This window comes from Equus asinus, chromosome 5, assembly GCF_041296235.1.
Source record: "Equus asinus isolate D_3611 breed Donkey chromosome 5, EquAss-T2T_v2, whole genome shotgun sequence".
Lineage (NCBI taxonomy): Eukaryota > Metazoa > Chordata > Mammalia > Perissodactyla > Equidae > Equus > Equus asinus.
This window is the reverse complement of record NC_091794.1, coordinates 76958316-76980064: the sequence shown is the minus strand read 5'-3', so window position 1 is coordinate 76980064 and position 21749 is coordinate 76958316. Positions and strand designations below refer to the sequence as shown.

Sequence of the window (21749 nt, the reverse complement as noted above, 5' to 3'; positions counted from 1 at the left end):
CATATAGATCTTACACAACTTTTAGTTTCAGTCATGCCTAAGTACTTTATAATTTTGTTTCTATTAGAGATGGCATCTTTTAAATATTATGTTTTCTATGTCAATTGCTCATCGCTGCCGTGTAGAAATGTAATGGCCTTTGTATAGTGACCTTACATCCAACTGCCTTGCTTAATAATTCTAATAATTTGTCTGTGGACTTTTTGTTTTGTTTCATTTTATGTGGACAATCCTATTATCTATACATAATGTCAGCTTTATTTCTCACTTTCCAATCATTTATACCTGAATGTCTTTTTTACTTATTAGGGCTGAAGTTTCCCCTTTGTGCTGTCAGGCCCTGTGCTTCCCTCAGTCATGGCACTGACAGAACTGTATTATCACTGTCTGGTCACTTGTCTGTCTCTTTACTAGCCTGAGAATTCTTTGAGGACGTAGATTGATTCATCTCTGAATCTGTGTTACTTAAGTCTTGACCCTACAGTGAATGTTTGGGAATAATCATAACCATCTATTGAGCACTGTGCTATGCATTTTACATAAACAATTTTATTTAATTCTTCCAATAACACTTCAAGGTGGTACAATTATTATCTACATCTTTAAATGAGGAAACTCAGACTCAGAGAGGTTAAGCCACTTACTAAAGGCCACATAGCCAGAAAAAGGCAGAGCTTAGATTTGAACTCAGATCTAACTCCTGATACTGTCCTCTTGATCACTATTCTTTACTGCTTCCCCAGAGAGTAATGAGTGAGTGGGTAGGAGGAAAGACGGGGGGGTGGGGGGGGTAACTCCTTGAGTCGCCAGGGGTTTTGGAAAGATCTCTTGGGGTCCCTCTTTCCTTGGAGAGGTTTGAGCACCGAGGCTACTGGTTCTGGGTCACCTTGGGAAGCCCTAGTGGTCTTCCCTCCAACATAGCAGGGCCCATCTTACATTCTGGGGCCCCTCCAGCTGTCTTTGGGAGCAGTAGATGCTGGGGATTCAGGATTTAGCAGAGAGATCATAGGGGCTGCTATTCTAGAACAACCCTTACCAATGCAGGCAATTTGAGAGATGGGCCAAGACTTTTCCATGGGCCTGAGGAGCGACCAGTTAGTTCTGATTCCTCAGGTATCATGGGGTCACCATCTACACCAGCTTTGGCAGCAGATGGCCTATGAGCCTTCAGCCTGAGAATTCCTGGGGGCAGTCCTCCAAGGGTTCATTCTTGGCCCCTAACCTTGGGCTGCCCAATGCCCAGGGCAGAGAGTAGTTAGTTTACTATCTACCGTGGATGTCAGACAGGTGAACTGGCATCACTGACCTGGGATCCCCCGAAGTCTTTTAGCCTCTGAGGTTACCCCGCCCTGTGCTACTCAAATGGAATCATCTGGGACCCATTTCCACACATGATGGGAAAACTAGCATGACCCTCACAGTCAGTATTTTCAGAGATTCCCAGGGGCTTCTGTTTCTCCTAGTGACTTCTTGATCTTTGTGGTCATTTTAAACACGTCTGCAAATTTGTTGATACTCTTCCTATCAAGAGTTGGAGTCTAATTCCCATCCCCTTGAGTATGGGCTGGCCTCTCTGATCTGTTTCTCATGAACAGAATGAGGTGGAGGTGATGCTGCTTGATTGATTCCTGAAACTGGATCATAAAAGACAGTAGAGCTTCTGTCAGGCTTTCTCTCTGGATGCTTGCTTTTGGAACCCTGGTGCCATGCTGGGAGGAAGCCCAGACCACACGGAGAGTCCATGTGCAGGTGTTCTGGCCAACAGCCTCAGCTGAGGTCCCAGGTAACACTTGAGTGGCACAGGAGCAAGGAAGCCTTTGAGATGACTCCAGCCCCAGCCACCATCTGACTGCCACGACTCTAGGTCCTGGCAGTGCTTGTCCTCTTTCTTTGCTACTTGGTTCCACACACACCACTGCTCCTCCTCCTTCATCCTCACAAAGCATCACTAATGCAAGGCTAGTGTGGATGATATTGAAGATTTTGGGGCCACAGAGGGTAGCTGCAGCAAAGACCAGGACAAGTGAGAAATTAAATTTGAGTATGAGACTCACTTTAGTGGAAATTTACAGGCACTGCAAACCATGGGGGATTTTTGCTGGTCCTGTTCACCCTTGAGCTGAAGCTTTCTGCCATCATCTTGGGCCTCTCTTTCTCCCTCTACCCTCATTCTTCCTCGCTCTCTTCAGCTGCATTAATTCTTGTTTTGATATGCAGAGCCAAAAACCATTAGATTCTTAGTCCATAAATATACGGCTGCATGAAATGAAATGTTATTTCTTTTACATTGAAACATTTTATTTTTCTGACACCCTTCCTCTAGGTGGCATAAATGTTCTCAGTCACTTCAGGGTTTCCTTGCTCCTTCTGCCAGATGTGTGTCAAGTTCTAGGAGTCATCCCAATACTGGTGAGGCTGGAGTGTTGGGGGCATGCCCTGAGCTACACATGGTTCTGTCTCACCATTCTTGTCAATTCACAAGGATGGCCGCTGTGTCTTCCTTCATTTCCAACCACAACATCTCTCCGGGTCCAACTCCCTCCCAGCGGCCGCTGGATCCCTAGCAGGGTGCACAGAACACTCATTTGCTCCCATGCTGTAAGGCTGTTAAGACTCCTCAGACTACAAGCACCATGCAGCTCCTTTTTCACTGCCTTTCCAGAGCCACATGGGCCTCCTGCTTTCCTGGGTTTGACCCAGGAAGGGCATGTATCCTTTTTCACTCTCCGAGTTCCCAGTGTAGGTAACAAAAGGACCTTCCTCAGGGACTCCTCAGAGTCTCATCTCTTCTTCACCACTGGCTTTTTCTCTCTCCTTGCTGCCTCGTTTCATATAGTTTTGGTCTTAGCTGTGGGAAAGTGGCTCCAATTGATTGTATATTTCTCCAAATCTACTATTTATGTTACAGAGGTTATACAAATCCTTCAGGGCTTAGGTTTTCGAAGTTCAAAAGCCTGGGTTTTTGCAACTCAAGGTCTTAGCTTTTGAATTCCCAAATAAATAATTTAACTTTGTTTGCAAAGAGTTGCAGGCCCAGCTGCCTGAGTGGGGATTGGCAAGGGGATGGGGAGAGCAGTGCATAGCGAAAGCAGGGTGCTGGGTCATAAACATCTTACGCAGCAGTTTAAACTCTCTTTGTCCCATCAGCTCACATTTAACCTATGGCCAGGGGAATTTCATCAAAATTTACCTCTTATGGTCTTTTTCTAACCAAGAGAACATTCTCTCCCCAAGAACAATTCTACCTTCTTCCTTAGCCAATTGGCTCAGACTGCAGATGACTTTTAAAACTAGCACTTTTCCCTTTTCTGTTATATACTTATAAAACTGTTTAATCACAGCTATGGTGGAGGCCAGCACTTGGGACCTTGGGGAATAAAGTAGGGAGAGACAGATTTCAAGGACAGCCCATGGAAAATTTCCTAGAGGAAGTGACATTTGAGCCGCCAAGAAGCATTCCGGGCAGAGCGAACAGCACAAGCAGAGATGCAGATGTTGTCTTGGGCATGAAGAGCAGGAGATGAGGATGAACTGCAGGGTGCACGTGTGGAGAGGACACCAGGTTGACCTGCAGGAATCAGCTTGTGTCAGGCCTGGGTGGCAAAGGGTTTGGCTTCCATCGTGAGTGTAAGAGGTGGGATCCCACTGGTAGCTTCTACAGGGGCCGTGCCATAATTCAAATAGTTTCCTCTCTGTTCCCTCTCCTGGTATTTCCTCATTCCACTCTCTCTACCTGAAGTGCTCAGTACTACTCTCTCTCTTGCTTCCTTCCTGGGGTGGCTTCCTTCAGCAGAAGGAGCAGGGAAGTGGGATGGGCAGTGTTCCCAGATCCTGGAGCCTGTTTCTGACCTAAGGTTCAGGGCACTATTAGTGAGAAAACACCATAACTCAGATTAGGTATAAAAATTTGCTGAAATTCTCATGTATTTGAATGGAGAATGAATCATGCTGTTGCTATTGCTATTGCTATTGCTATTGTGAAGCCAATCTCTCCAATGTGAATATAAAAAAGTCCTTGAAGGGCAGCTGGACTAGCATCGGCTAATCTGCACCGTCATCCAGTTAACAGAAATGACATAATTTCCACTCTTTCTCACCCAATAGTTGAAAGAGGTTGCTGGTGGCAACTAAAATTAGTATTAAAATACGACATAAAAGTAAATATCAAAAGATTTGGCTGATATTAGGGTCTGAATGTGCATATCAAATTGAGAATTCCATTTGATCATGTAACAAAAAAGTGCTACTGAATGAACGTTATTGGAATATAGTAAACTAGACTGTGGATTCCTTGAAGTCAGAATTCGTGTCTGTTTTGCTTGCAGTTATGTCCCAGCATCTACTGTCCTGCCTGGCACACAGTAGGTGGACATAGTATTTGTGTAGAAAACTGATGACTGGAAGTTTGATATGTAGTGGGCCATTATCACCATCAGCTGAGAAAGCTATTCTCCCACTGTTTCCCAAGGTTGATCCTCCACAGTTAATCAACTGTGGTGGCCCAGGTCTAAGCTCTGCCCTCACCCTGTGCCCTCCTCACAGGTGGGCGGGACAATCTTCCCCTGACTGACTTGGTCTGGGCTGTTCAGGGGAGGTCGCAACAGTCAGGGAAGTCAGCACTCCAGAAGCCTCTGCACCATGAGTGTCTCTGGGCTGAGCCCCCCCAGACCCTTGGGCAGTGTTTCTGGGCTCCTGCAAGTGACCTCCCTGCTCGGCCTGGTTCTGCTGCTGCTCAAGGCAGCCCAGCTCTACCTGCGCAGACAGTGGCTGCTCAAAACCTTCCAGGAGTTCCCGTGCCCTCCTTCCCGCTGGCTCTATGGGCACAGCCGGGAGTCAGGAAGGAGCGGGATGGGAGAGTGGGACGGTGGGGAGGGCCAGGGCTCTGAGAGCCTAGTCAGCACATCCACCTGACAAAGCCGTGTTGTGTGATGAGCATGTGGACCCCGGGAAAAGTCAGTTTCCCTCTCAGGTCTCTGCTCCTCATCCCAGTCCAGGGAGCTCACTCCCTCACAGGGAGCCTGTACTGGTGTTCTCAGGTCTGTCAGACAACGCTTCCTTAGGTAGATCTGCAGGCTGACCTGACAGCCCTGCACTTAAGGACAATGACTATTCCTTCCTGAATCTCCTCTCTGTCAAGGCTGAGCAGCCTCAGATGTTCTCACAGAACAGTCTTCTAGATGCTTCTCTGCCCCAGTCACTCAATCCCATCCTCTCTGCCTGGCCCTGAGCTTGCCTGGGAATGCAGACATCAGTCCATGGGTCCCTGCCATGTCGGGTCACAATCTGTGGAGACGATCGACAGGAATCTGAGAAGGCGTAAGGAAAAGAGGCTCACATGCTGGGATGCAGCGGACAGTGGAAGCCTTCTTGTAAGAAAGCAGAGGTAAGCTGAGCCTTAGTTTCATTGTGTGGAAAATGCGTGTAAAGAGTGAGTGCCTATGATCTGCTTCTTTGGGTCAAATGACATTGTGTGTAGAAAAGTGCCTGAAACATAAAGGGGCTTGGATGAAAAGGCAGTCGTTATTAGGTGATGATCACACCAAGAATTGCCTTCTGTGTGCTCCTTCAAGGAGCCAAGGCCGGACACATATCGCCTGGTTTCTTTGAAGTCCACCACCTGGTTTCTCTTCAGCTGAGTTCTGTCTCCTCTGTTGTCTGTGACTTTTGAGGCTGCTGTCTCTGCCCTGTGGAGCTCAGCCCAGCCTGGGCTGCTGCTGGCTGCAGGGCGTGGCTGGGGATGGGAGCTGGCAGGTGCCTGGGTCCTGAGTGTAAAGGAAACCAGGGGAAGCAGGAGGCAGACTAGAGCCTGGGCAGGTGCGTCTCCAGCCATGGTGCCTGTCCTGCTCCCCTTGAGTCTGTCCCACCTGGGCCTGTGGGCTTCTGGACTGATCTTGGTCTTAGGCTTCCTCAAGCTCCTTAGACTCCTGATGCGGAGGCAAAAGCTGGCCAGGGCTATGGACAGCTTCCCAGGGCCCCCCACGCACTGGCACTTCTGGCACGCCCTTGAGGTATGTTGTGGGGAGTGTGGAGTGGAGAAAGAGAACAGCCTCGTCTCTTTCAGAGAATCAGGCCTAATCCCCTGGGGCTGTGGAGGGAGACCCTATGTTTGGGCAGGGGGATGACGTCCTGGAGGCATGGTTCCTGTTCAGCTTTCCACTGATCTCCCCCTCACTGCTGCCTTCTGAGCTGGCCTCCGATGGGGAGCACTTCACAGTTGGGGCCCATGCAGGCCACAGACTCCTTCCCACCATTCTGAGGCCCAAGGTTCAGAGAAACCTCTGCTAAGGGCTCAGCGAGAGTGTCGGGGAGAAACCCTAAATAATTCGATAGAACTAGGCAATCACATTTAGAGGGTAATCAGCACCCTCTTTGTTCTGCGCAGTGTAAAGATTTCGATTTTTAAGACTAAAAAGGAAAGTGAAGGCAGAGATGAGTGCTGTCACCTCAGAGACCTCCCCGAGTGTCTGAGCAGTTGGTGCCCACAAAGGTGGGGTTCTCCCTGTCTCGCCTCTGGGCTGGCTCGAGAGCCGTGGCATCTCCTGGGTTCAGATCCTGACTTGTTCTGCCCAGTTATCTCAGCGTGGTGGGGCCCACCTTAGCATCCGTTGTCGGGAACACCTCTTAGCTCCCTGCCATAATGGGGATGTGGACCAGAGGTTTCTGAACACAGGGCAAGGGACACCTGCATTGGAATCAACTGGGAGAAGCAGATTCCTTCTGAGAAATCTGCTCCACCAGAGCCCCTGGAGATCCTAATTACCATATTGGAACTAGGAGTCCAAAGTTGAAAACCTCCCCAAGAGTTGTGATCTGCAGCCAGGTTTGGGAACCCAGAGATGAAGGCTCAGAGAGGGGCGTGATGACTTCTTCCACCTCCTGAGTACGCTTTCCAATTTGCAGTCTAGGGAATTGCCTCTCCTCCATGACTGATTCTGGGAATGAGCTGGACCTCCGGTGAGGACTGCCCAGGCTTATTCTTGCCCCTTCAACTAATGGCCCTCTCAGGATGGCCTGGTAACCTACATGCATCCTGGAGACACTCAGCAAAGGAAAGGGTGGGTCTGGGAGATGAATCAGACCCAGGCCCTGCTCTCAAGGAGCTTCCTGTCTAGAGGGGAAAACAGATACCAGAGCCTTCCCTGCCACAGGCGAGGTGGGGTGCCTAACCAGGATTGAGCATCAGCCCCATGCTCTGTATCTCACCACTTGTCCCTTTGGGTTGTCATCTGCTGTTTACTAGTTTATCTTCCTCACTAGACCTGGAAGATGGAGATCTGCTCTGATTCATCCGGGTACTTTCAGGGTCCAGCACAAAGCCTGGCACAGAGCAGGGATCACTGAATGAACAAACAGTGAATGTTGGAGAGCAGGGAGAGGAGTCGACAGAGGAGACAGAGTGATGGAGAGGACAAGTGGAGGGACCAGGAGGGGTTTGGGAGAGGCTTTGCTAAGTCCACAAGGAGGTCATGGCAAGGTTGAGGTCCAACCCTAATGGGGGTATGAGAGGCATTTAAGGAGACCTTCAATCCCTTTGCTCTCGCATCTTCTCCACTTTCACTTGCCTCCGTCAAGGCTGGGTTTGCCCTCAGCCTGTGGGCTTCCCTAGGACAGGGATCTGGCTACCATACCCCCATGTCAGAGCTGGCTGCCCTCTTTCCCCTAAATGCCCCTGTTCCCCACCTTAAGAGTATGTAGAGGGCCTGGAATACAGCTTAGTTCTGGCTTCTTGGCTCTAACACAGTATCTGAAGGGCCTTGGTGCCAGGAATGGTGGGCAGGGCTGGAGGGGTGGTTGCTCTTGGGAGCTACAAAGGTTTCCTGGGAACGATGGCCACCCCCACACCTCTGTATTTCTCCAGGGCTTGGCACTTCTGCTCTGTCCGAGATACACCTGAGTCTGAAAAATGGGGAGGGGTGTGAGTGATTATTTTTTCTAAAGTAAAGACAAGGAAATTGAGGCTCAGAAATGGCCTGGTATTTGCCAATGTCCATGTGGTAGCTCAGGAACTGAGTCAACGCTTGGCCCAGGTCTGGGGTGGGGTATGCTTGGCTCCAGGAAGCAAGGGGTGGGGCAGGATTGTGTGGACTGACCAGCCCTCTGCTCCCATCCTTTCCCCAGGGAAAGGCCTGCTGGTCCTTCAGGGACCCAAGTGGTTCCAGCACCTCAAGCTGCTCACGCCTGGCTTCCATTATGATGTGCTAAAGCCCTTTGTGGCCCTGTTCGCTGACTCCACCCATGCTCGTGGGCACCCTGCCAGGCTCATGGAGGCTGTGGCTGCTGGCCAGGCCCTCCCCACCTGGCTTTCCCTGGGAGAGGACAGTGAGGAGAATCACTGAGGTCTCAAGGCCCCGTTCTGCCTGCCATAGCAGTGCTGAGCCTTCTCCACCTGCCACCTGCTGCGTGCAGGTGCTGACCAGGTGCTGAAGGTCCCAGTGGCCAGGCAGCCCTGGCCCTCCTCTCCACCAGGAGACCCAGCCCTCCCTCCTGGACCAAAGGGCCTCCGTGGGGCCCCAAGAAGGCTCTGACTGTAGCAGATTTGAGGGCTGCCTGTGTGTGAGGATATTAGGAAGGCCTTTCACATGTGAAAAGTGTCTCCTCCTCATTCTCTGTCCCCCTCAACTGCCTAAAACAACACCATTAGCGCCTCATCTCTAAAAGGGATGCTGGGACCAGGGGACAGGCTCAGGGTCTTGGGGCTGATAATCCCAGAGGTTACCAGGGCTAGGATCCTCCCTTTGCAGGAACTCCTCCCCAGCATGACTGCAGGCCTGACTTACTCACAGACTGTGCTGGGGAGCTCACCACCCCTTGGGCCTCCTCTTCCCGTCTATGCAGGCTGCCCCGGCTGGGAGGAAGTGTCCTTGTGCATGTGCAAAGCCTGCCTTCTGGTCCTGCCCTCTGACCTGCAGCCCCTACCCGCCCCCACCCCCACATTCTGGCAGGATGGAGGCCAGGCCAAGGAGTGGGGGTGCATGGGAGGAGGACAGGCTGTGGGTTCTGGAGGGCAGGGGTGGGGCACCCAGTCCAGCAGGCCCCTCACATTACTTTCCATCTCTCTGCTCCAGGACAAGTGGGAGGAAAAGGCTTGTGAGGATAAGAGCTTTGACATCTTCTGTGATGTGGGCCACGTGGCGCTGGACACGCTCGTGAAGTGCACCTTTGGCAAGGCAGACACTGGCCTGAGTCACAGGTCAGGGGGCTCTTGGGGCTGACCACACTCTCCACCCAGGCCAGCTCCGAGGGGAGACTTGGTAAGACTCCTGGGCCCTTTTCTCAGAGGAGATAGGGTCCTGCCCTGGGTAGCCCCAGCTCGGGGGGAGCAGGGCCTTGAACATGGTGACGAGACAGATTCTGTCTTTAGTGGGGAGACTTAAGGACAGGGAGAGGAAGGCAGAAAGCGCTGCAGTTGGGGAGGATTCTGGAATGGAGCTGCTCGGGCTCTGCTGGAGGTCAGCGTCTGAGAGACCCTCCCTTTCTCGGCTGTGCAGGGACAGTAGCTATTACCAGGCGGTCTGTGAGCTCACTCTGCTGACACAGCAGCGCATCGACTCCTTCCAGTACCACAACGACTTCATCTACTGGCTCACCTCCCATGGCCGCCGCTTCCTGCGTGCCTGCCAGGTGGCCCACGACCACACAGGTGGGCCTTTGCCGCAGGGCCCACCCATAGAAAGCCCAGCTTCTAGTCCAGTTCCTCTCAGCCCCTCCAGGGTCTGTCCCTTTGCAAGAGCTTGGTTCCCCTTAGAGCTGAGGATGGGTCCCCAGGCAGTGACACCCTGTGCTCTGGCCCAGATCAGGTCATCAGGGAATGGAAGGCAGCCCTGCAGGATGAGAAAGAGCAGGAGAAGATCCGGAACCGACACCTGGACTTTCTGGACAGTCTCCTGAGGGCTCGGGTGAGTGCGCACCCAACTGAGAACTGGTCCCAGAGGGCCTGCACGCCATCCTCTGGGATGGGGCTCACTGGATGGCAGCAGGGGCTCTTAACCATTGCTGTCCTCTTTCTCCTGCAAACATGACCTGTTCCTTGTCCCAGGACACACAGCAGCACAGGCTCAGAGGTGGGAAGGTGCTAGGTATGGCTGGCCATGGTACTGGGGAGAGATGTCCTAGCAGGGAGGTTGGGTCACATGCTGGAAGGCCTGAAGACCAACTCCAGACTTCTAAGACTGAGAAGAATCTTTGTACCCTAGAATCTTAGACTTTCTTCATTCATTCATTCATTCATTTGCTCCACAAAACTCCCTGAGCCCTATCCTGGGTTTGTTCCTGTGCTAGGGACGCAGAAGATGACGAATACCTGGCCTTGCCCTCCAGACTCTTACAGTCTAGTGGAGGAGACAGGAGCTGGATGTTGACAGAGAACCCTTCCTCCAGCAGGTGGCGCTCTGTGTGTCAAGTGAGCAGAACTGACAGTCAGGGCCCCACAGAAGCAACACAAGGACAGTTCTTTAGTTCTGACCTTACACAGCCCTGATGCCATTTTGTGCTCTCACTGCAGGAGCTGCATTGGGCAGCAGTTTGCCATGAACGAGATGAAGGTGGTCACGGACCTCTGCTTTCTCTTCTATGAGTTTGCCCTGGACCCTTCATGGCCACCGTTGTGATGCCCCAGCTGGTCCTGCACTCCAGGAACAGCGTCCCCTCCACCTTAAGCCCAGGCTCTGGGAAGCAGCTCTGCTGAGAGTAGGGCCCCACACAGCCCAGGCTGTGGTCTGTCCCTGGGTACTGCCCTCCCCAGGTTGGGTTGTGCAGTAGCTGTGGCTCTCTGCCTTCTGGGGGCTTGTAGATTAGAAGGGGAGGAGGCGCTGGCATAGACAATCACCTCGAGGGCAGGGCCATGTTGTCTATAAATGCTTATCATGCCTGTATGTCTAGGGCTTGCACCTACTTGCTTCTAGAATCTTCACTTATCTCCCATAATTGGCAGTCTTTCTAAAATGTAGCAGAAACTTACATCCAGCCTCAGTGACTCAGTGACCGCAATGGAAGCTGTGCCTCAGGATTCATGGTTATGACCAAGCACTCACCCACCCCATGTGACAGAGGGGTGGCTTTGTCCCTTCACTGAGATGGGTTTCTTTGTTTCACTTTTGTGTGTGTGCTTGGAATATAACAAAAATAAGGAAAAATTGCCTAAAGCAAAAACGTCCAGAACAATGAGTTTCTCAAGCAAACTCCAGGTGACCGCCGCCCAGGTCGAGGAATATGGAAGATGGCCTCATGGGTGTGTCTTCTGCCCCCTGAGATAGGTCTCTGTGGCGCTCCTCACATCGTCAGCATCTGTGTCACAGTCACCTGGTGCTCTGGGCATTTGGGCTTTGGCTGGGAAGGTGGCAGAGTGGCATTCGAGGAGGCTTCCTGGAAGAGATGGTGCTTGAATCAGGCCTTGAGGCAGGTGAGGCCTGAAGCTGTAAAGAAAGACTTTTGGGGAGGCCTTAGGTGGGACCCATGCTGAACCAGAGACCCTTCCCCAGGAGTCCCTGCAGCAGCTGCCTGATGGCTGGGGGCAGACTCTCCTCTAGGGCTCTGGCCCAAGGCCATTAAGTGGGCTCCAACCCAGGAATTAGCCAGCTGTGGAAGGGAGGGCATGGAGAATGGGGGAGGGACGGGAGAGGGGAATTCTGGCCCTGCGACTTGGGAGGTCTCTATGCTGCCCTGGGGATGCACCATCTGGAGACACATCCTTCCTGCTATTGATGCTTCCCCCCTCAGATGAAGGCCACAGCCCTGGAAGGTTGGCATGGGCCACCTGCTCACTCCTGCAAAGCCCTTTCCAGACCCACACCTCCTTGCCCACCTGAGACTGGGATGCCGGGGTCCCAGCCAGGCTGTCCCCCATGCCACCCACTTTCGCCTCTGTTGTGACCCTGGACAGACCTTTCTCTGCTCAAGCGAAGATTGGGTTTCAATAGCCATCACCTGGGAGCTGAGCCCAGTGGTCATAACCGGCTCTGGCCCATGGGTGGTGCCAGAGTCTAAGATGTGTCTACTTCCCTATGTCTTTGGATTATCGGGAGGCCTGTGAGTCAGGCCAGGAGGAGGCCATCATCCCACTTCAACATTAAGGGAAGGAAGCTGCCAAGATGCTCATCAGGCAGGAGCTTGAGCTGGGGCCTTCTGACTCAGGCCTCTTTTGACCAAGACTCCGTAGGGAGCAATGACTCTCTCTGGGGGGGCAGGAGTGGGTGGGAAATAGAGCTGAGGGCTCTGGAGCCTGAGGGAAGGGGGAGGCTTCCTCTGGGAGAGGAGGACAGAGGCTGGGGACAGGTGAGCTAGTCCTCCCAGCTCTGCAAACACTCCCTGCTGCCTCCTATGATCCCAGGCGTTTTCGTGCACGTGTGCGTGTGCAGTGTGATGCAAGAGGGGCACACACAGGGATGGCTGCACAACAGTGTCTGTATGTATGTGTCGGGAGGTGTGCATATGCGTGTGAACTCAGCCTGGGTTTTTCCCCTTGCCTGGAGCCAGCAGGGTCCCTTCTTGGTCACTGTCTTTATCTCCTGTGGAATCCTGTGGTTAGAGCTTGTGTCCATGGCCTGCTGCCCAGAATTCCGGGTTCTCGTTGTCTTGTACTCTCTGAGACGGTCAGCCGAGCCCTTCTGCATCACCTGATGCCAGGGACCTGCCGACCTTCCTGTCCAGGACTCTCCCGGCTTACTCTCATGCCCCAACCCCGGCCAAGCGCTGAGTGTCCACCCTTCTTCGCACGGCAGGGTTGAACTAGCCCAGTGACCTAGACGGCAGGGGACTTGGAGGGAGGTCCTGCCTGCAGGCACTGTTACTGAACCTGAAATGGATTTGCTCACTGGTTGCACAGCAAGCCAATCTCTGACACCAGGTGTAGTGGAAAAAAGTAGGAATTTTATTGCAAAGCACTCAGTGAGGAGATTGGGCAGCTAATGCTGTAATCCTGAACTCCCCAAAAAGCTACAAGCAAGGGTTTTTATTTGAGGTTTTAGGTAGGGGTGGAGGAGCATGTGGCCTTGGGGGCTGAAGTTTGAAGAGTCCCTGTGCAGGTGGGACTGTCTTTCATGTTTGTTCATGGGTCGCATGTGCAAATTCAGGGGAGTTCTACATGTTGGATGCAGTGGGTTTTTAGTCTGTGACGTCTAAAGTTTACAATGAGTCACTCTAGATTTTCAATGCCCCTGTGCAACGTTTCATAGCGGGGAGCTGTCAGCAAGCTGCTTTCTTATCAGTGGTCCTCTTGCTGTTCTGCAAATCAGCTCAGAAACTTTGGTTACTTTGTCCCTCATGTCAACCTTGTGGGTACGGGCATGGTTTCACCTAATCCGGGGAAATTTTTCCTCCTTCATTCTCAGTTTCAGCACTGGCTGGGGGAGAAGCCCTTTCCCGGAGGCAGAATGTGGCATCACAGCACAGGCAGAGGCTGCAGGGAGCTCTGTCTATGGCATCCTGGGCTCTGGCTGGGAAAGGCAGGGGGTGAGAAGGGGAAGGACCTGTGTGCAGGACCAGCAAGAGAGCAGGGTGGGGTTGAGAGAGGCCAGTGGAGGAGTGCAAAGGGGCCTGGTACGGGGTCAGGGCCCAGGGTCAGGAGTGAAAGTGGGGACCAGCTTGCTTTAACTATCCTCAGTTAGTTATCTGTTTGCAAAAGTAATTAGATAATGCATTACTAAAGCCCAGCCTCCAGGTAACATCTCTGATGCTTGGGTCACCATGGTAACAGGTGCTTAAGTGTCAGGAACTGAGGGTTGACACCTTGTCCAGTTCAGGCCTGTTAAGACCACTGACTCATCAACTTGGCCTGGGTGGATGACCGATAGGCGACTCTTTGACATCAGGAGGCCACCTTCAGATCATGTTGACGCCATCATTTTGTGAAGACGTGTCCTATGGAGAGTCAGGAAGCTTGACTACACTTGTGCAGATCATCAATTACTTCACTTCTCCTTCCCTCCAATCCTCTATCCCCGCAGTTCAGACTTCGCTGCCCCATTTATCCCATAAATATCTCTAACACCCATTTTTGGGGAGGTGCATTTTAGGTTTGTTTTCCCATTTCCTTGCCTGGCCTCCATGGGAATAAACCCTTTCTCTGCTGCGACCTCGTCTTGGTGACTGGCATTTCATGTGGCGGGCAAAACGAACCTGAATCAGTATCAGGAGGACCAGTCCCCACACAGTCCGCCAGTGTGATGGGGTTGAAGAAGCCCCTCCTCCCTCAGGGTGGCTGACCAGAGACTCAGGGGACTGTCAAGGGGCTGTCCTGTGGGGGAGTTTCCATAGCTGTTTACTGCTTGGGGTCTGACGTCCTCTCCCTCCAGACAACACATCTGCCTCCGTGGGCTCCCCCTAGTCCCTCCTGGACAGACGCCTATGCTGTGGCCTCTGAGGCAACAGGACACGACTGGCCCTGCTGGGATCCTGGCACCACAGAGCAGAGATTGTGTCCCTTCCTTGTCTCCTCTGTCTTCCCTCCCCTTCTCTCTCTCTTCTCTTCATCCATCTCCTTCCAAGGGAGGACAACACTCCATGCGACACTGTGAACTTTATTGCAGAGCGCGGGAAAGAAGGAGCAGGTGTGTGAATGACCAATGGACAGACGGTTCACACACCGAAGAGATTGGGAGCACAGAGTGATGGTGGTTACACAGAGACTCAGCAGGCTGACTACTGGCTTCCCGTGGTGTCCATGTCCGAATTCCTGGACCCTGTGACTGCATCCTGTTTTACCTGAGTGGGGCCTGTGTAATCGCAAAGGTCCACATAAAGAAGAAGGCCAGGTGAAGACAGAAGCACAGACACATTTGAAGATGCTGCTGGATTTGAATATGGAGGGGGCTCCAGGAGCCAAGAAATGCAAGGAATGCAGCTCCAGCTGATGGAAAGGCAAAGAGAGGTTTTCTCTCCCAGATCCCAGGAGGTCAGGTGGCCCTGCCAACACTTTGGTTCTGGTCCAACAAAGCCATTTCAGACTTATGACCCTAGACTGTAAGAGAAGAAATTTGCATTGTTTTATTACAACTGCAGTAAATTAGTATAGCAGCAAAGGAAACTAATAGAGGGACAGACAGGCAGACAGAAAGGGAAAGAGGGAGAAGGCAGACAGGCTGGACGACAGGCAGGTGATGAGGAGTTAGGTGACAGTCAGAGCTACAGGTGAGTCAGAGACAGACAGACACACAGGTAGGGAGCCTGGAGAAAATGAGAGAGAGAAGGGCGACAGGGTGATGGGCAGGTGGCAGGAGAGAAGGTAGGCTGACAGGTGGGCAGAGAGAAAACAGGAAGTGGGCAGACAGGCAGGGGCAGGAGAGAGCGACAGGAAGACAGGATGGCTGCAGGGGCCCCTCAGAGCCCATCATTGTCCCCACAAGGGTTAGAGGAGCTTCCTGAGATGCAGGTGGATCCCATTCTTGGACTTCAACACGATTCTTGGAATGGGAGCAGGGACTCTGGAGGGATCTGGTGACAGCTCAAAGCGGAGCAGGGTCAGGGCCACAGCCACCTTCAGCTCGTTCATGGCAAACTGCTTCCCGATGTAGTTCCTGGACCAGGGAGGGGAAGCAAAGTGAGAAGTGGCCTCAAACTCTGTTTGGAGTTGGGCAGGCATTGACCTCTGAGCCCTAGCCAGGAACAGGGCATTCGGGGCCCTCCTGCATGTGGCCCAGCCTCCATCCCATCCCTCCAGGTCACACTCCTCTACCCCAAGCTTTGGTTTACATTCTCCACTTGGCCCCTGTCAAAGCCTACCTCTCCCCCAGGACTAGCTCCTAAGCGCTACCTCTGCTCTCAGCAGGCCTGAAATCCCGGTAGGTGAGGGTCAGCGCTCTAGTCACCAGTCAAGTAAGTAAATCACTAAAATTTTTATTATGAACTTGTGCACTCCCTCCAGAAGCAGTTTCTGGTTTCACAACATGGAAACTAGGTCAGGGCATGGTAGGGGGTGGGCTGGGCTGCACTTTCAGACCCTCACCCTCTAGGGGGACACACAGGGACAAAGATCCCAGAGAGAGAACAGGATGGGGCTGTGTGAGGACGTCAGAATGGCAACAGGGAAGCTTCCTGGAGGGTCCACAGGTGAGCGGCCCTCGGCTTGTTATACCATCTGCCTCCCTATCCCCCTCATGCCCTCAGTCAACCAGCTTCTGTAGCCTTCCAATCTAGTCCAGAAACGTCCCCCCTTGCCATCCCTCAGTCTCCTCACCTGGGCTCTTCTGTCTGCCTGCCTCTCCTGTGTCTACACTGAAGCCATGCCCAGCTCAGACCCTCCTGGCCCTCCATCATGGGAAGGACTTGTCCAAATGCCTCAGCTGGCACCAAAGCCCTCTGTGGGTCACTGCCTCACTCACCTCTTACCTGTCCCGCTCCACTTCCCAGCTCAGCTCTTGTTGAGATCGCTGAGAATGGCTCCCTCCACCTCTGCCTGCCACATGCTCAAGGTTACGTCCAATGACAGCCCACCCTCACCCCTCTGCTGGCTCTACCTCTTCCCCCCAGGCCCCCAAATCACCATGAGTGTTTTACTCAAGGACACATCACCATCCTGTGCCCAGGACAGTGTCAGGAACACGGAACATTCAGAAATCTGCTCAGTGAGTGAATGAGTGACTGAAAGAAAGAAAGAATGAATGATGTGAGACTTGAGTAGAGGTATTTGTTTCTTGACTGTGAAGTCTTGGAGGCAGGGACAGTGTCTTTCATCTCTGTGTTCCCATCTCCCAGCACAGGACTTGGCACACAGAGCCAGGCTTGGTACATAGTTTTCTAATTGAATTAAGTTAATTGAATTGGAAAAAAAACCCAGAGTGGCAAAAAATAAAAGTAGACATTAGTACTGACCTAGACCTTGAACTGCCTAGTGCTTTCCTGTCCTCTACTGGCAGCCACAGCCTGCAGCCAATGTCTATGAGGAAGGACCCTGTTCTAGGAGAAACCAAATCCTAGAGCCAATTTCGGGAAGAGCAATTTGCTTAAAGCCTGTTCTGTGAAGGCTGATCCACCATTTGAAGAATTCACAGATTATGGATTCAGAAAAAACTTGTTTCTGGTAACTACTTACAGTGTTTGTGGAAGTTCCTGTTTCACAGGATGATTTCAGCAGCCCTGGAGGATTTTCACAGCAGCCGCTCTGGAGTGGACTCGTCCAGCTCAACAGCTGTCTCGAGTGTGCTTTAGATTTTACACACCAGGAAGCTTTCGAAGGCGTGTGTCATACACGGAATAGTGGATCTTCTCTCAAAAGCAGTGGATGGTCCTCACTGTGATGCTTCTTGCCATCGTTGGACCGTGTAGACTCTGGGACCATAGCATATCAAGAAATTCATGTAAAGAAATTTGCCTACTGGAAAAGTTGTCATCGTTGTGTGAATATTAACATGCAGTCCAATTCTATTGGGATAGACTGAAAATATAGAGAAGACACACACTGGGGTGAAACTTTCTTCCAATGGCTACTGTAACCTTCCATGGATATGGCTGAACAGTTCAGACACGAAGTGGCTGGAAATCCATACACACGGGAACATCACTACGACAGTGAGTGGGAGATTAGAGAATTAAGGAGAAAAGACCCTGAGCTGGACTGTGAATGTGAGAAGAGAGAAAACAGCTGTTAAGATGACTGATAATTGAGAAAAACAACCATCTGAAGTTTAATTTTCATGAAAAATTGTAATTCTGAAAAGTCATACTCCTAAAGTGTAGAAAACACCAGAATACACTGAACTTTGGTACAGGCACTGTCACTGATTGTGGTAGCCATTGGGAAAGTCAATGGGTCCAAGTCCCTGTGGCATGCCCAGAAATGCCACCTTTCTTTTGTGCAGAGACACACACCTCCTTCCAGACACACCAACATACAAGGGGTATAATGCAGACATCAATATGAACATAAGAGGTCGCAAACATCGGCTGTGCACCCAGTGACACTCCGCCCTCAAGTATTGGACATCTCACCTTGATCCTCCTGAGAAGGGCAGGAAAGCGTGGCTGTGTTGAGCGGACCCAGTACAAACCGGGAAGGATCAAACACCTGCAGAGAGAGCCCCAGGACCAGGACAGGTGGGGTCAAGTCCCTCCTTCCAATCAATGAGGTGACAGGACTGCCTGAGTGGGAGTGGGAGGAGGTGTTGGTCTGGAGAGATCACCCCATCCCTTCCTCCCACGCCCATCACACCTCTGGGTTCGGCCACACCTCTGGGTTGTAGTGAAAGGCATAAAAGGAGAGCACAATCATGATTCCTGTGGGGCAGAAGGAGAAGAGAGCAGACTGATCATATACATGTGGTGGGTCCCTGCCCCTGTGGCAGGAGGGGGCATGTGCATGCAGGAAAGATGTGAGAGCCACTTCCCATCACTCTGAGTGGAATGAGCGTGCTGCAAAAGAGGTGGGGTGGACACGGCAAAGCTCATGTGCACAGATTAGGAGATAACCAGGACCCAGGATTGAGAAGCAAGAAAGAATTGGAGGCTTACTTTTTGGAGCAACTCAAATGACAGCTCATGTTTATCAGGTGCAATCCATGTGCCCTTGGGGGATATGCATTAACTCATTCAATCCTCACACCCACCCTCCAGGAAAGGCTCTCATAGCCCCATGGTTCAGATGAGGCACCTGGGCATCAGAGAGACTGAGCGACTTGCCTATGATCACACAGCTAGGATGTGGCAGGGCTGGGCTTCAAACCCAATGGAAGGTGAGCCAGAGGGTTGTCTCCAGCTGTGGCAGGGGTCTCAGATCTGGTAGTCAGCTGCTCTCTGCCAGCAAACTGTGGGGTCCTCAGAGACTGGACTATCTGATCCATGACAGTGGATTCCCTGATCTCCCTCATTTGCCTAGATCCCATAAGGAAAGAACCACATCTCCCCCGACCCCTGTCTGATTGTCTCTCCAGCCCTTGCATCTCAGGGAATTAGAATTTTAGGGCTAATTCCTGAGCCCACATTCAGAGGCTAGCATTTGTTTATTGAATTTTGCTGGGTTCAAGGTCTGTGCTAGGCATTTAATATACCTCATCCTAACTACAATGTAAGTATTGCTTTTCCTGAGGGGAAAACAAGACCCAGAGATGTTCAGAGCTGCTCTAGGACACATAGATTCCTGACCTTCCTTGTTGCATTCTTGCAGAGTGCTCAGGTTAGTGAACGTGATGAAGTTCACACCTCTGGGTAAGGGGCATCCATCAGGGAAGGTAAGGGGCTTGCTGAGCTCTCTGCCAATGCTTGGTACTGGTGGATAGAGTCACAGTGCCTCCTTGATACACATGGAGATGTTGGGCATTGGGTCCAGGCGGCCCTGAAACCAAAGCCCATCCTGAAGGGCAGGTAGGATCTGGGCAGACCAGGGCCTTCTCTAGCTGAGTGGGCAGGGCTCTCCTGTCTCTTGAGCACTCACTAGCTGATGGAGGCGCCATCCCCCAGGAGGCTCTGGATCTCCTCCCGGCACCCCTGCTGATGCCAAGGCTGCGTGGCCAGAGCAGAAAGGATCCAGGAGATGCCACTGGCTGTGGTGTCTTGACCCTCAAACATGAACATGTCCACCTCAGCACGAGGTCCTTGTCAGACAAGCTGCTCTCATTCTCCATCTGGGGAAGGCACGGCAAGAGTGCAGGATTTGCCCCATCTTCTGCACTCGTGTGCAAAGCCTCAGGCCTCTCCTACACACACTCACTCTGGCAGTGAGGGGGATGTCCAGGAAATCCAAGCGTCTCTTCTTCCTGCTGACCTTCTCCAGCTCTCCCTCCTTCTGCAGGTGAGCCTTCCTCAGCTTGATCCCTCTGTCTGTAGGGCTTCAGAAGAACATAGTGGAAGGCTGGGGTCAGCATCTGCTGGTGCTGGAAGCACATCTGCCCATTCAACAGGAGCAAACCATACCCTCAGCATGAGATGGGTGTGTGTGTGTGAAGGTAGGAAATGGGATCAGAGTGACGACTGGGGGCAACTTGGCAGGAACCAAGGATGTCACAAGAAGGCTCATCATGGACAAAGACAGGAAAGGCCAGTACATTTCAGGACTGAGAGTTCCCCCAAATGGCTGGCACATAGGAAGTGATTGTGACAGCTGTGAGATAAAGGTTGAAAAAGAGTAGGGGCAGGTCATAGATGGACTTCAATAAAAGTCACGCTGAGATGGTCTGTGAGGACTGAGAAGTGACGTGGAGGAAGCTGAGCTTCAGGAGGGCTCTCACAACCATTAGGAAGGGGGAGGATCTTGTTGCAAGAAGAGAAATGAAACTTGATCCAGAGGTGAGGGTGATGACATGGTGGTGGGGCGCCTGGTGTTCTCTGTGAGCCAAAGAGATAGCTCCTGGCAAACCGAACTGGCAGGTGGACTACAGTCCTAGTTAGACAGACTTCCCAATCCAGGGTGCCAGGAATCTTCAAGATCCTTGAGACTTTGGGTCTGAAAGGTAAGGAAGGGCATTACAGGAGGCTGGAGGGGACCAAACAATGCCTATGCCACCTCCCACTTGCCTCCCATCCCTAATTGTGTCTCTCTTGATAGTCACTGTGGGCTCAGGGGTGCAGACTCAGTGTCCTGGCAGCAGGACACCCACAGGACCAGGATGGTGAACCTGCCAGAAACACAGGCTCTGTCCTCAGTGCCTGAGAAAAGACAGAAGCCTGTGGTTTTCCTCCAATTTGTGGCTTAGCCATCCCATGTGAGGGGATAGCTGACAATTAGAGACCCCAAACGCGAGTCAGTGTGCAAAAGAAATTGTCTTTCAGATCTAGGGCAATTTACGTAACAGATCATATTCACTTGGTTAAAAAGGAAAGAAAGAAAGAAAGAAAAAAAAGAAATTCAGTCGCACAGAGCTCTTTAAGCCTTCAGTTTAGGTAAATAGTATTGGCCTTAGGCTGGCTTCTGTGCTGGGAGGATGCTTGTAAGAGTCAGGTATTGGAGGCTGAACTGCTAGTCTCTTCTGGAATTTCACTGACCCAGGGACATGGACCCAAGAGAGAAGAGATGCTCCAGCCAGGATGCAGGTTTTACTCTCACCTGATCTCCCCAGGATCACCTTCATGTAGTCAGGGTCACAGCCCAGGAGGGTATCCTTATTTCCCCACAGTTTACCTGTAATATCTGTGATGTCTGTGAGGCAACCTCGCTTCCCCACAACCAGTGAGGACAGGCACGCAGGAACTTCTCTACCCATTTCTTTATCTGTTGAAGCTCCTCACCCTTTTTGAACTGTCCCCAAGGGAAAGGTAAATCAATAAAACCCTTCTAGTTCCAAGGCTGGAGTGGGGATGAAGGGTAGGATGAGCACAGAGAGATAATTCTAGATCTACCAGCAGAACGAAGAGTTTGGAACTGTTTCACACGACTTGGGCTCTGCTCCAGAATTTGCATGCTGTCCAAAGTTTGTCCTAAGACCAGATTCTGTCTCATTGTTGGTGAAGCTATGGGCTCTCCCCCTGAACTGCCTAGAGAAATGTGGTCAGGCATGGACTCCATGGTGTACAAAAATTTTGCACAGACTTAATATATTAGAATTATTGGTTGAATTGTGTCCCCCTAAAATTCACGTGTTGAAGTCCAAATCCCCAGTACCTCAGAATGTGACTTTATTTGGAGATAGGGTCTTTACAGGAGAATCAAGTTTAAGTGAGGTCACTAGAGTTGGCCCTAATCCCATATGACTGTGTTTCATACAAAGGGGAAATTTGGACACAGACAGACATTCATTGAAAGAAGATGATGTAAAGAGATGGATGGAGAAGTGAGTGATTTACTAGCCAAGAAGACAGCCTGCAGCAGATGCCTCCCTCACAGCCTGCAC

General features: G+C 51.6%; 1 protein-coding gene and 1 pseudogene across 1 annotated transcript in view; one reads left to right on the top strand and one right to left on the bottom strand.

Moving 5' to 3' along the window:
- The first annotated feature begins 4638 nt into the window (after nucleotides 1-4638).
- LOC106822589 (cytochrome P450 4B1-like) overlaps nucleotides 4639-21749 on the top strand; it is a 60817-nt gene continuing 43706 nt past the window's right edge. The window contains exons 1-5 of the mRNA XM_070511419.1: nucleotides 4639-4864; nucleotides 8119-8267; nucleotides 9066-9190; nucleotides 9489-9640; nucleotides 9793-9896. Coding sequence (XP_070367520.1) covers nucleotides 4639-4864; nucleotides 8119-8267; nucleotides 9066-9190; nucleotides 9489-9640; nucleotides 9793-9896 — 756 coding nt within the window. The remainder of the gene's footprint in view (nucleotides 4865-8118; nucleotides 8268-9065; nucleotides 9191-9488; nucleotides 9641-9792; nucleotides 9897-21749) is intronic.
- Nucleotides 15021-21122, bottom strand: LOC123286141 (cytochrome P450 4A11-like; annotated as a pseudogene).